This window comes from Epinephelus lanceolatus, chromosome 7, assembly GCF_041903045.1.
Source record: "Epinephelus lanceolatus isolate andai-2023 chromosome 7, ASM4190304v1, whole genome shotgun sequence".
Lineage (NCBI taxonomy): Eukaryota > Metazoa > Chordata > Actinopteri > Perciformes > Serranidae > Epinephelus > Epinephelus lanceolatus.
In genome coordinates, this window is record NC_135740.1 from 14,482,397 (window position 1) to 14,493,478 (window position 11,082).

At 40.5% G+C, this 11,082-nt stretch overlaps 1 protein-coding gene across 2 annotated transcripts; it reads right to left on the bottom strand.

Moving 5' to 3' along the window:
• Positions 1–614: 614 nt before the first annotated feature.
• On the bottom strand, positions 615–10,743 carry cysltr1 (cysteinyl leukotriene receptor 1). Of its 2 annotated transcripts, none has more exons than XM_078169211.1 (3): positions 10,618–10,743; positions 5,207–5,415; positions 615–4,306 (listed from the first exon to the last, which is right to left on the bottom strand). In XM_078169211.1, exon 3 carries the CDS (start codon positions 4,286–4,288, stop codon positions 3,251–3,253), a length of 1,038 nt encoding a protein of 345 aa, XP_078025337.1. In that variant the 5' UTR covers positions 4,289–4,306; positions 5,207–5,415; positions 10,618–10,743; the 3' UTR covers positions 615–3,250. The 2 variants fall into 2 exon arrangements, with proteins under 2 accessions (XP_078025337.1, XP_033488768.1); XM_033632877.2 differs by having other exon boundaries at positions 5,207–5,410; positions 10,618–10,729.
• Positions 10,744–11,082: the final 339 nt, after the last annotated feature.

Here is an 11,082-nt window from a genome sequence, read left to right on the forward strand (position 1 = left end):
TGCACAAAGTCCAAATTTTTTCTATGCTTCTTTTCAATTTGATAAAAATCTGTACATACTGAAATCTTGCACACTGAGTCAGAAGCGTTATATTGTTCTATTCATTGTGAAAATTAACAATACCAGACAAAATGGAAAGACACACTTGCTCCCCTGCTTCTCTTTACTGGAGTTACCTCCCTAGATTTTTCCACTCTCTGCCTTCATCTTTCATTTGGCAAAACAGCTGTGTGAGTTATAAAATGATACTGTGCAGCTATTAAATTGAACTCTGCTGTAAGCACCACCTTTGCTGTGTTATGTTTATGGTTAGGCTCTTTGTTGTGGAAGATTCTAAGGCGGACATTGCTTCCATCTATTTCCATTTCTTTTTCTTGCTGGCCTGCTGTCCACTCCTGTCCATTTCCTCTCTCTGGATGTGGATCTATGTTTCCTGCAGTTTGCATCATATTTTCTTCACTGCTTTTTGAACAAAAAACTCTTTTGATGCATGCGAGAAAACAGGAAAACTTTAATAACGGATAAAAAGTTTCGTAGTCAGCCTGTAAATATTATTCACACAACATGAGGTTGTATTTATTTTAGAACATGCAAAAGTTTTGGTTAAAATATAGGGACTTGGTGTGTAAAGGCGTTCTGGCCTTCCTCTTCCGGCTGCTGGTACAGCACAGCACTGATTTTAAAGTTCTTCTGTTTGTCTATAAAGCCCTAAACAGGTTCCTTCCAGTTCTCTCAGGTTGGCTTAATTGGGGCTTCTGGCTGTCCTGTAACCTAAACTTAGGGGGTGACTACACCTTTGCTGTAGCAGCACCCAGACTGTGGACCAGCATCCCCACTCCCTATAAGATCCACCCCCTCCACTGACTTTTTAAAATCCAGGCTCAAACATAATTTTACTCACTAGCATTTGAATCCCTCTGATGTGCTGTGTGCATTGATGTTTATGTCAGTGTCTTGTTTTTTTGTTGTTTTTTTATTATCATCTATTCTTTTTATTAATCATTATTATTACTATCATTTGTGTGACTTAAGTTCCCTGCTCTGGTCTGTAGAGCATCTTGCTCATCATGGGTTGTTTTTAAATGTTATATAGCTTCAGTTACTAAGTTTATATATCATACAGTTTATGACTTATACATTAAGCACAAATTCAATTTGTAACGGTACAACACAACTCTTCTTGCAGTACTGCAGTGCATTGATTTCTCATTTCAGTGACACAGATAAATCGTAGAAAAGCAGTCTTGAAGTGTTGAATCATTGAGAGGAGGGCCACAACATTAAGTGTGCAGGTGCGACACCCAGTGGACAGAGGTTGTAACTCTTTATGCAGTCACAGTAAACTTGCCATCATAGTTATTAGTTGTGGAATATAAGAACATTTCATCAAGTACTGTATTTAAGTACAAATTCAAGAGGTTTTTGTAATTAACTTGAGTATTGCAACTTTATACTTCTTCTTCACTGCATCTCAGATGAAAAATATTGTACTCCTTTCTCCACATTTGTCTGACATCTTACAGATAACATTTTTTTCGTACTCCTTCCTGTCCAGTGAAAACCAAGTATCTCCAAATTTGGTGATTTTGAAAATTTATAATAAACTGCAGGATGAAGTGCTCCTTTATGTGTTCTTCTTAAGCTAAATAAACTCTTGTTAAATAATAAAACCCTCTTAGATCAGCTGGATGAAATGCCCCGTCACAAAGCTGAAAATGGCTGTTTTTCTGACACCATGAAAAGCTGGCTTTTTAGAGATTCAAAGTTGTCACAGGGCAGCCACACAACAAACATAGAATATGATGCATCGCTGTAGATTAATCTAACAAGCAGAATATTAAGGAGTTAAAATGAGCACAACCGTAAACATACACATGCATGCAGCAGGAATATTCATCCAAAAATATCATATATCATAGTAAAACACTGACAGGGAACATTTTACTGCACACTGAATACTTTTACTTTTCATACTTAAAGTACATTTTGCTACTTATATAATTTTACTTCAGTAAGTTTTTAAATGCAGGACTTTTACTTTCAGTTGAGTATTTTCAGTTTGAAATAGTCTGAACTGACATGCACTGGATGATTTATCGATGCAGTTACCATACATAATATGAAATGTAGTTTGCATACAACAGGAATACAGCAGCATATCAAAGACTGTAAACAGGGGGAAACAAATCATAAATTGTATGGCTTAAACAAATTGTGTACAATGTGCTATTCAGAGCTTTTCAAGTGCTTGTAGGCAGGTTTTGTTACGTTTGGACAGAGCCAGGCATGCTGTCTCCCCTTGTTTACAGTCTGTTGTGAGGATGGTATCCATCTTCTCATCTAACTCTTAGCATGACAGCACTGAAGCATATTTTTGCAAAGTGCACAGCATACAAAACTATTAATTTACCATCATCATAATTTAACAAAAAAGATGTACACAAATGTTAAAAATCAACAGCTCAAAATCGACAAATGTGAATCCAAATTGAGTAAAAGTTTTTTGCACAACAAGCACAACAAGTTTAATTAACAAAATACTTATAAAAAAAAAAACAGTGATAGAAAAATAAGGAGAAGAAGAATAGTTTAGAAAAGCAAAAGTCTACAGTAGACAGCAGAGTGTAGCCCTTCTTCATAAACATTCATATGCAGGTTCAATAAAAAGACATCGATTCAAACAAGACATACATTCATACACTGATATACTGCATATTTATATTTGTAATTCCACAGTTTAAGTAACTTTTGGGACACAACAGGCCACTGGTTGCTGCCATAATATAATGCAGAATCATTTAAATATTGAACACTATGCATCCTTTAGGATAATATATATCGATTTAAATGGAAAACATTCTCCTGAGATTTGTAACTTAAAGGGCCAGTGTGTATGAGTCAGTGGCATCTAGCGGTGAGGTTGCAGATTGCAACCAACTGAATACCTTCGGTTATCTCTCCCTTTCCAAGTGTGTAGGAGAACCTACGGTGGCCTTTGAGCTGCCACTTCAATGTAAAATCACAAAAGGCTCTCTTGAGCCCCCTATGCAGGTGTAAATGGCTCGTTCTAAGATAACATAAACACGATTTTTGATACCAGGTAATTAAATATAATTATGAATATTGTATTCTATTTTTGCCTTTCATCCTCCTCTAATCTTTCTCTCAACTCCTTCCCTGCACATGCCATTCTGAGCTCTTAAAAGATATCCTAAGCTGCTTGTTTGATGACCCTCCTGCCTGCTGTGAACTAACTGGCCTTCAGCTGGTGGTTTTCCCCAGGCTCTGAGTCTGTAACAGGCTTTATCCTGGCTACATGGTGCACAGTGCTGGCCCTCATTGACTGGCGCAAGGAGGTCAAGCGACTGCGGAAACCCTCTCCAGAGAAAAAATAAAGCAGTGGATCAAAGCATGAATTGGCAGCAGCCAGGCACAGTGTTACCACAACAGACTTCTGCATAGCAATCCGCTCTGAGCAGGTGGTGTCATGCCGAGACAGGAAGTTCAGGTGGATGGTTCGCTGCACATGGTATGGCATGAAGCTGATTAGGAAGGTCAGCAGGACAATGACAATCATTCGGATGGCTTTGGTGCCTGTGTCCCGCTGGCGTCGGGCAGCATTGGTGCGGGACAGCAGGGCGCGGACTATGCCTGCGTAGCAGATCAGGATAACCAGGAAAGGCAGGGAAAAGCCCATCACTAGAGACAAATAGTTCAGCACAACTAGTTTCTGCATATCTTTTTTTTCGTCTGGGGGCTCAAAGCACTTGGTTTTATTTGTTTTGTCATCAAAATCCTGGCCACCCATCAGGAAGGGTGAGGATGAGAGACAGATTAACACCCAGACACCCACACACACCAGACGGGCACGATTCTCTGTCATCAGCCGCATGTTCTGCACAGGGAACACAATGGCCAAGAACCGTGTGACGGACATGGCGGCCATGAAGTAGATACTGCAGTAGAGGTTTACATAGAGGGCGTAGGAACTGATGCGACACAGGAAATCCCCCAGCTTCCATTCACCTTTGTTGACATAGTAGTAAACTCTCAGCGGCAGGGTCATGACACACAGCAGGTCAGACACAGCCAGGTTCAGCATGTAGACATGAAAAGGTGAGCTCTGGCGGTGCGTTCTGATCAGCACCAACAGGGCAAAGCCGTTCCCTACCAGGCCCAACACAGTGATGAGGGAGTAGGATGTGGAGTAAACCTGATTACGGAAGTCATCAATGGATTGACAGATGGTAGAGTTGCTCTCTACGCTGTCTGTTAGATTTGGCTCCATTTGTTGCCACACCTGCAGCTGCAAAGACACAGAGAAAGATGATATGATGGTGTGTGCAAAAGAGAGCATGTGAATGAGAGAAACAAAAACATGCCGTCGTGCAAGAAAAAGCAAAAGAGACCTGCAGAGTGTGGCAGATCGTTTCAGAGATTGATTCTATATTCTGCTGCTGTGCAGACTCTGGAGGAAACTCAGGAAGTTGATAAACTTTTTAGACAGTCATCCTGTTACGTAAAAAAGGTTCTGTTTTTTTCTGGGTAATAAAAGCCTCAATTACTCTTTTGTTTTTTCTTTTTGAGAATTCAGAGTTGAACCTGACACACTGAAAATCCCCTAGACTGATGACATTCTGATAGATTTTTCTGTACTGAAGGAGACTGCAGCATACTGATGTTTCTTTTGCCGTCTATATATCTGTGCCTCAGGTGATAAATGATTTAATAACTTGCATACTTGTTACATTAACTGGCATCCTCAATTGAAAATACAAAGGCAATTTATTGAAACGTTTTTCTCACTGTCATCAATAATGTAAAATGCATTCAGAGAATTAGAGTGTTATGTGCTTTACTGTAAATGATCTGAGTAGCTCTGATGCACAGTTTGCGTCGTGAGTAATAAATGAATGATATGAAAGCATAGATCCATTCATTTAATTCAGTCATGCTGAATGGCTATTTGCATTGTCACCTTTGTTTGCCTTTTGATTTAGAGAGATATGTGAAGCTTGCACCATAAAAGATTGTCTATACAAACTGATAATGTGCTCAACACAGGATGCAACATGTTCCATTACAGCTACATCTATAAGTCAACTCCCCTCAACAATAATGAAAACATGAATTAAACATAAAAAACAAACAAAAGTAAAACTTTCAGTCTAATCAAATCTTTCTCTAGCAAGTTTCCCTTACTTACCGCTGTATTTCTGTCTGGTGTCAGCGCAGTGCAGCCAGTCTGTTGATCTTCTGTCGGGGCTGATGAGTAGTGTGTGTCTCTTTCGCCTCTCTGCCTCGTCTGCCAGATGTCGGAGCAGTAGAGGGAGGGCACTGAAGCAGGTGGCTGCTTCCTCACAACCTCAGCTGGTGGGAAACTTTTCAAAGTAGGACTGGTCTGTCTCTTCTACTCTGCAGCACAAACAGCATCGAGCACAATGACATCATAGACCATGCAGCCACACACTTACAGTAAAAAGAACAGAGGATAAAAAAAGAGGTGCATTAACACTGAAAGTTGTGCTCTTGTTGTAGAGTACTGTACTTTAGCACAAATGCAAAGTACTTGTACTTAACTTGAGTATTTCTGCCTAATCTAAGAGGCAAATGTTGTACTTGTTACTCCACTGCATTTATCTGACAGCTTAGAGATGACATTTTTGTTTTTCCCTTCTTGTCCAACCAAAACAATGTATCTCCAAATTTGGTGATTTCGAATGTTTGCAATAAACTGAAGGATTAAGTGCTCCTTTTTGTGTTTTGTCTGACTTGTGTGGCTAGATAAACTCTTGAAAAACCCTCTTGGTCTAGCTGGAAAATGCATTGTTACAAAGCTGAACATAGGGTTGGTTTTCTGATACCATGAAAAGTTGAAGTTTTAGAAATTCTCACGGGACAGCCATGCTACAAACATATGATAATCTTAAAGAATCAGATGCATTGCTGTAGATTAAACCACGCCAGCAGTATATAAAGGAGTTATAATGAGTACAACCTCAAACATTTAGTAAAATGCAACATACACATTAATGCAACAGTAAAAACATCCTAAATATATATATATAATGGTAAAACACTGACAAGGAGCATTTTACTGCACAATGACTACTTTTGACACTTTTTGCTGACATACTTGTTGGTTTTGAATGCAGGACTTATACTTGTAGTGGGGTATTTTCACAGCGTGGGATTAGTAGTTTTATTTACAAAGGATCCGAATGCATTCACCACTGTGTTTGGTTGCTCTGGACATGACTGATCCTATTCCATTTAAACACCTGCCTGAATTCACCTTAGTCGCACTCTTACTGATCATTTTGCAAATATCTACAGACCTGTTTCCATTCTGAACATACTTCATCTGGCATTTTGTCCACACAGGATCGATTGAGTTGACAGACAGACTCCCTCTTTTCATTATGCATCAGCTCGTACTTTGGCCTCATTTCCTTGTATTAACTTGTCTGACCTGTTCCACTTCAACTGTTTATTCTGGAACCACAGACGTACTTGTCAACAATCTTGTAGGTTTTAACAAGTATTTACATAGAGGAACACTGTTTTTTCATGTTGATAACCATGTCATGTTCTGTGGAAACAAGTCTGTAGCCTGAGGTGCGTGGCGGACATAAAGACACACGGATCAACCAACATGATTCCTCTTGACTGATGATGGAAGACTTTTGTTTATTCCACCGCATTTCCTTTGTATGTTGCTAATGACTGTGATTCGCAGTTAGTAAATGGACTGCGGATACTGCAGTGGAAATGGGCAAACTCATTTTTGCAGTTGAAAGGCCTGTGTGGTGGAAGGGCAGGATAATTCATCTGTAACTCATTTAGTGGTTAGGCACCAGCAAAGAAAAACATTCAGCCCCACTTGCTCTCAGGAGTCGTCTGCATCAACACCACTGGCTCTGCATGATCAGAGGATTATTACTCTAGTAGCTCAACAGTGCATTAAGTGCAACGCAAATAATAATGGCAGGGGCAGAAAGCCGCAATAAGTGTTTTGACCCTTCTGAGAGATGGTGGAAGTGCATCTGTAATTTCTGATAATGCCATCTTAACTTATCTTGAGTGGTCAGCTAAGGGCCGGAACCACAATGCTTTTATTTCTCCACACACACATATGTAGTACATTTTCCATATATAACTCTACGCGGTGTGACTTAATTGTTTGATTGCACAGAAGCCTTATTGTTGGCAATAGATACTCTCCACAATCAGAGCAGCAATAGTGCATCAAACATGCCAAGGAAAGTGCCAAGGAAAGTGCAGTCATCAACAACTTAAACAGTACTTGTAACACATAAGCAGCTTATTTAAATATAGGTGCACAGTGAAGAATACTACCTGTCTGCATCTACAGGTGGCAGACAACGAATAAGGGTTGAGTATAGTGCAGTTTTAGGAGCAGTTGTGGTTGCTGTTGTGTCAATTATAATTGCAGTGATCTACAAAATCCAATAATGTGGGTGGGAAGTCGAAATGCTTAATAGACTAAGTGCATCATCCCAGGCATTATCCAGTTTTTATTTGTAAGTGGATTTTCTCTATTTATTCTGTGTTGCACAGTAAGTTTGTGCTTATTTACACCTTAGTCTGGTTAGTCTTGAGCTGCTGATTGAGCTTTTATTGCACCTCACAAGTTCTTTGTAAGAAATAGGCAGCTAAGTCATCAACAATGGTAGGGAGTAGACTGGCATGTTGTAAAACAACATGCCAATAACCACTGTTTTGATTACAGCAGTGGATACAGTTGCACAGTGTTTAGCATCCGTGAAGTCACCACAGGCTTTTTAACGAGACATTTTGAAAAAGCTTACATCTGGATTTACAGCTGAATGTCTTTTGGGGACAGAAAATCTCAATGTGGTCAAAATGTGACAGTAACTGACCAAACTGGCCATTTTGCATGTAATGTTTTTATTAAAGAGGGATTTTAAAATCCTAACTGATTTTGAAATCGGGTTGCATCACATACATAAGGAGAAACTTATGAAACAGAGATGGTCTCTCTCATCTCAAACATGTGTCCGTTACAAGATTTGAAAATAATGGGGCATCACACACTACAGGATATTATTAAGATTATCGTGCCAGAGGGAGTATGAATACACCACTTCACGTGATCTCATGGGTGAGCAGGAACAGCTAAGCCCCAAGGGAAGAGCGCTGAGCTGAGAAGCCAGTTTCACATAATTGTCAGTCCGTGGACCTACAACATCCATTTGACATTTGAAAATCAATGGATACATTTGGAACAGGGCGACAATGTAGTGCAGTGGCTCTCATCTCACAGTAAGAGGGCTCCTGGTTTGAACCCAGGGTGGGGGAGCCCTTCTGTGCTGAGCTTGCATGTTCTCCCCATGTCAGCGTGGGTTTTCTCCAGGTACTCCGGGTTCCTCCCACAATCCATAGACATGCAGGTTAATTGGTGACTCCAAATTTCCCGTAGGTGTGAATGTGAGTGTGAATGGCTGTCTGTCTCTGTCCCCGCCTACCTGTCCAGGGTGTACCCTGCCTCTCACCCGATGTCAGCTGGGATAGGCTCCAGCATCCCCGCAAACCCAAACAGATTAAGCGGTTACGAAAAATGGATGACTGAATAAACAAATGAATGATGCGGAAATCGAACTTTTTTGGCTTCATGCGCCAGCTTTAATAGAAATAAATTGGGCTTTGCCTCCAACGCTGTATTCAGTTCTCTTTATAAGTCTATGAGACTGACATAGTGTGACAACTTGCTGTAATGTTAACAGTGCTTTTCATTGAGAGAAACAAAAGCAGAAGGCTAAATGAATGGTTGGGGAGAGATAGTCAACATGGGTTGTCTATTCCTCAGTGAGAACTGGAGGTGAGATTATAACTGTCAGTTTTAATATCTGTCAACAGTAGTATTCTAGCTAACATTAGCCTCAAGGGCTACTGACGTAATCATAACTGTAACCATCCAGATTTTAACTCCTAAATGTCAAACATGTTTGGAATTATTGAAGTGACCCCATTGAGCATACAAGCAGTCCAGGAGGCTCCAGACTGGATCGTTAACTTCTCACATTACCAGATAGTCTGGTACAGATCAAGATCCCAGACCAGATTTCTCCTCCAATTGTTGTGAGGGGAGAATAAATTGTCTTAAAACTCCTGTAGTCGGCTTTACACACCTCATATCCAAGACACTTTTGACTGTTTGTGATGTGATTCTTTCAGTAAAGATTTAGGAAAAAAATGATAGCTCTGTACCATTTAGGTACAGTCTATTAAATGGCTGTTATCAGTCGCTATCAGCCTCATAGTGAAGGGGACGGATACACCTACTGTTAGGTTCAGAAGGCTATAATCAGCCCATCAAATGACGATTGTCAGTTGCCATCGGGAGCATAGGCAGTGACCTCTAGTGGCTGTAGTAATCATGATGGGAGCAAAGGAGGAAGTCAGATGATGTAGTATAAAGAGCAACAAAGTCTGCATACGGAGAAGGTCGTAGTGATGGATGGATCAAACAAACACAGGACTCTGACCCAGGAGAATGGTGTTTGTGTCTCGCATGAAACCAAAAGTCTATGTTTCTAACTTCACATCTGATAAGCCAGGCACTGTTCTGATTGGAGACTGGGTAACAAAGCATGTAAGAATGGCAATGACTGAAAATCAAACTGTAGCAGTTTTAGGCCCGAGCCTGATTAAAAACCTGAATTCTTACGTGAAAAAACATATATATCATATTGTATTTTTTATATTAAAACATACACTACAACCTAAGTCCTGTTAAGTTTCCTCACACTACGTCTCATCACGGTATAGCACACAGATGATGATCACCTCTCTTTGCTGCATGTTACACGCATCACTCCCACTCCTCGGGAGGCAGAAGGTAATCCTACCATCTAAATTGCCTTGCCAGTCACAGTCCACCCTCTTCCTCTCTCTTTCCCTGTTTATTCAGTCCATTAATCTCCTGCCATTTATGTATAAGTGCTGCCAGTTTTGGTTAAAAAAAGAGAGAGAGAACCTGACCCAGTTCAGGCCAGACAATCATGAGGAATTACAGCCCACTCTGGCCCAAACCTGGCGGGTTGGATTGGACCCAATCGAGCTCAGGCAGAGATTCAGAGCTCTACTGTACAGAAAGCTTTAAGCCTGATGGGATACATCTAAACGTGGCTGGTTGCAGATTGCTCTGTGCCAGCCTACATCATGCTCTGTAGATGCCATACCCAAACAAGCACGCAGAGAGAAGCGGGAACACCAGCACACACAGATACAGTCTAAATACCTGTATCACCCCCCCTTCCCCCGATCCTCTGCTCCACCAGAGGAATTCAGAGGATGTTTCTGTCCTAGTCAAGGCTTGTCCTCCACAGTCTTAGGTTTACTCAGAAAATGTAGTTTATTGCTTTTTTACTTGTGAATCGCGATACATTTCCCTGCCAACAATAATTTGTTACACTACTTGGGATATTACTTTCCTGATTACATGCCAGAAAATGGCTAATTGCACCCTTTCTCCTCAAAATTCCGATTTTGCATGTGCGCCTCCGTGTGAATGTCAAGGTTGCCATCAGTAAGTGCAGCTAAGGCTAGATAGCTTGCAAATGATTATTTTACCTGAGGGTCTTCTGTTGCCTGTGACCAGTCTTTTCCCCAAGGATCTATCTGTAAGATGGAGAGTCAGTCCTGGAGATAGGCAACATGTCATCCACCACATATCCAGCCACAAACTCCATAAGTTCCTTGTCACTTCTTGTAGCCTGCAGCTGTCCAAGATTAAAATCTAGTTTGGGTTGTTTAGCTAGTGTAGGGCTACAAGGAAGGCAAACCTTGGGTTGGGTTTATTTCCTGAAACGCCTACTATTTGCTGTAGAAGGTATGTGAGGAGGTATGAGTTTTTTTTGTTTTGTTTTGTTTTGTTTTGTTTTGTTTTGTTTTTTCTTTGCAGTGGAAAGAGTCTTAGTACCACTATTTAAAATTACAACATTGTTGTCTTTTTCTGTAGTGAGACCTGATTTAACCCATTTCATGACTGTCAAGTTTCTAGGATTATTCTTTTAATCTATTTATCTTTTCTGAGAG

Coding starts and splice junctions, on each gene's coding strand:
- cysltr1 (XM_078169211.1), bottom strand. CDS start 4,288: ATGGAGCCAAATCTAACAGACAGCGTAGAGAGCAACTCTACCATCTGT.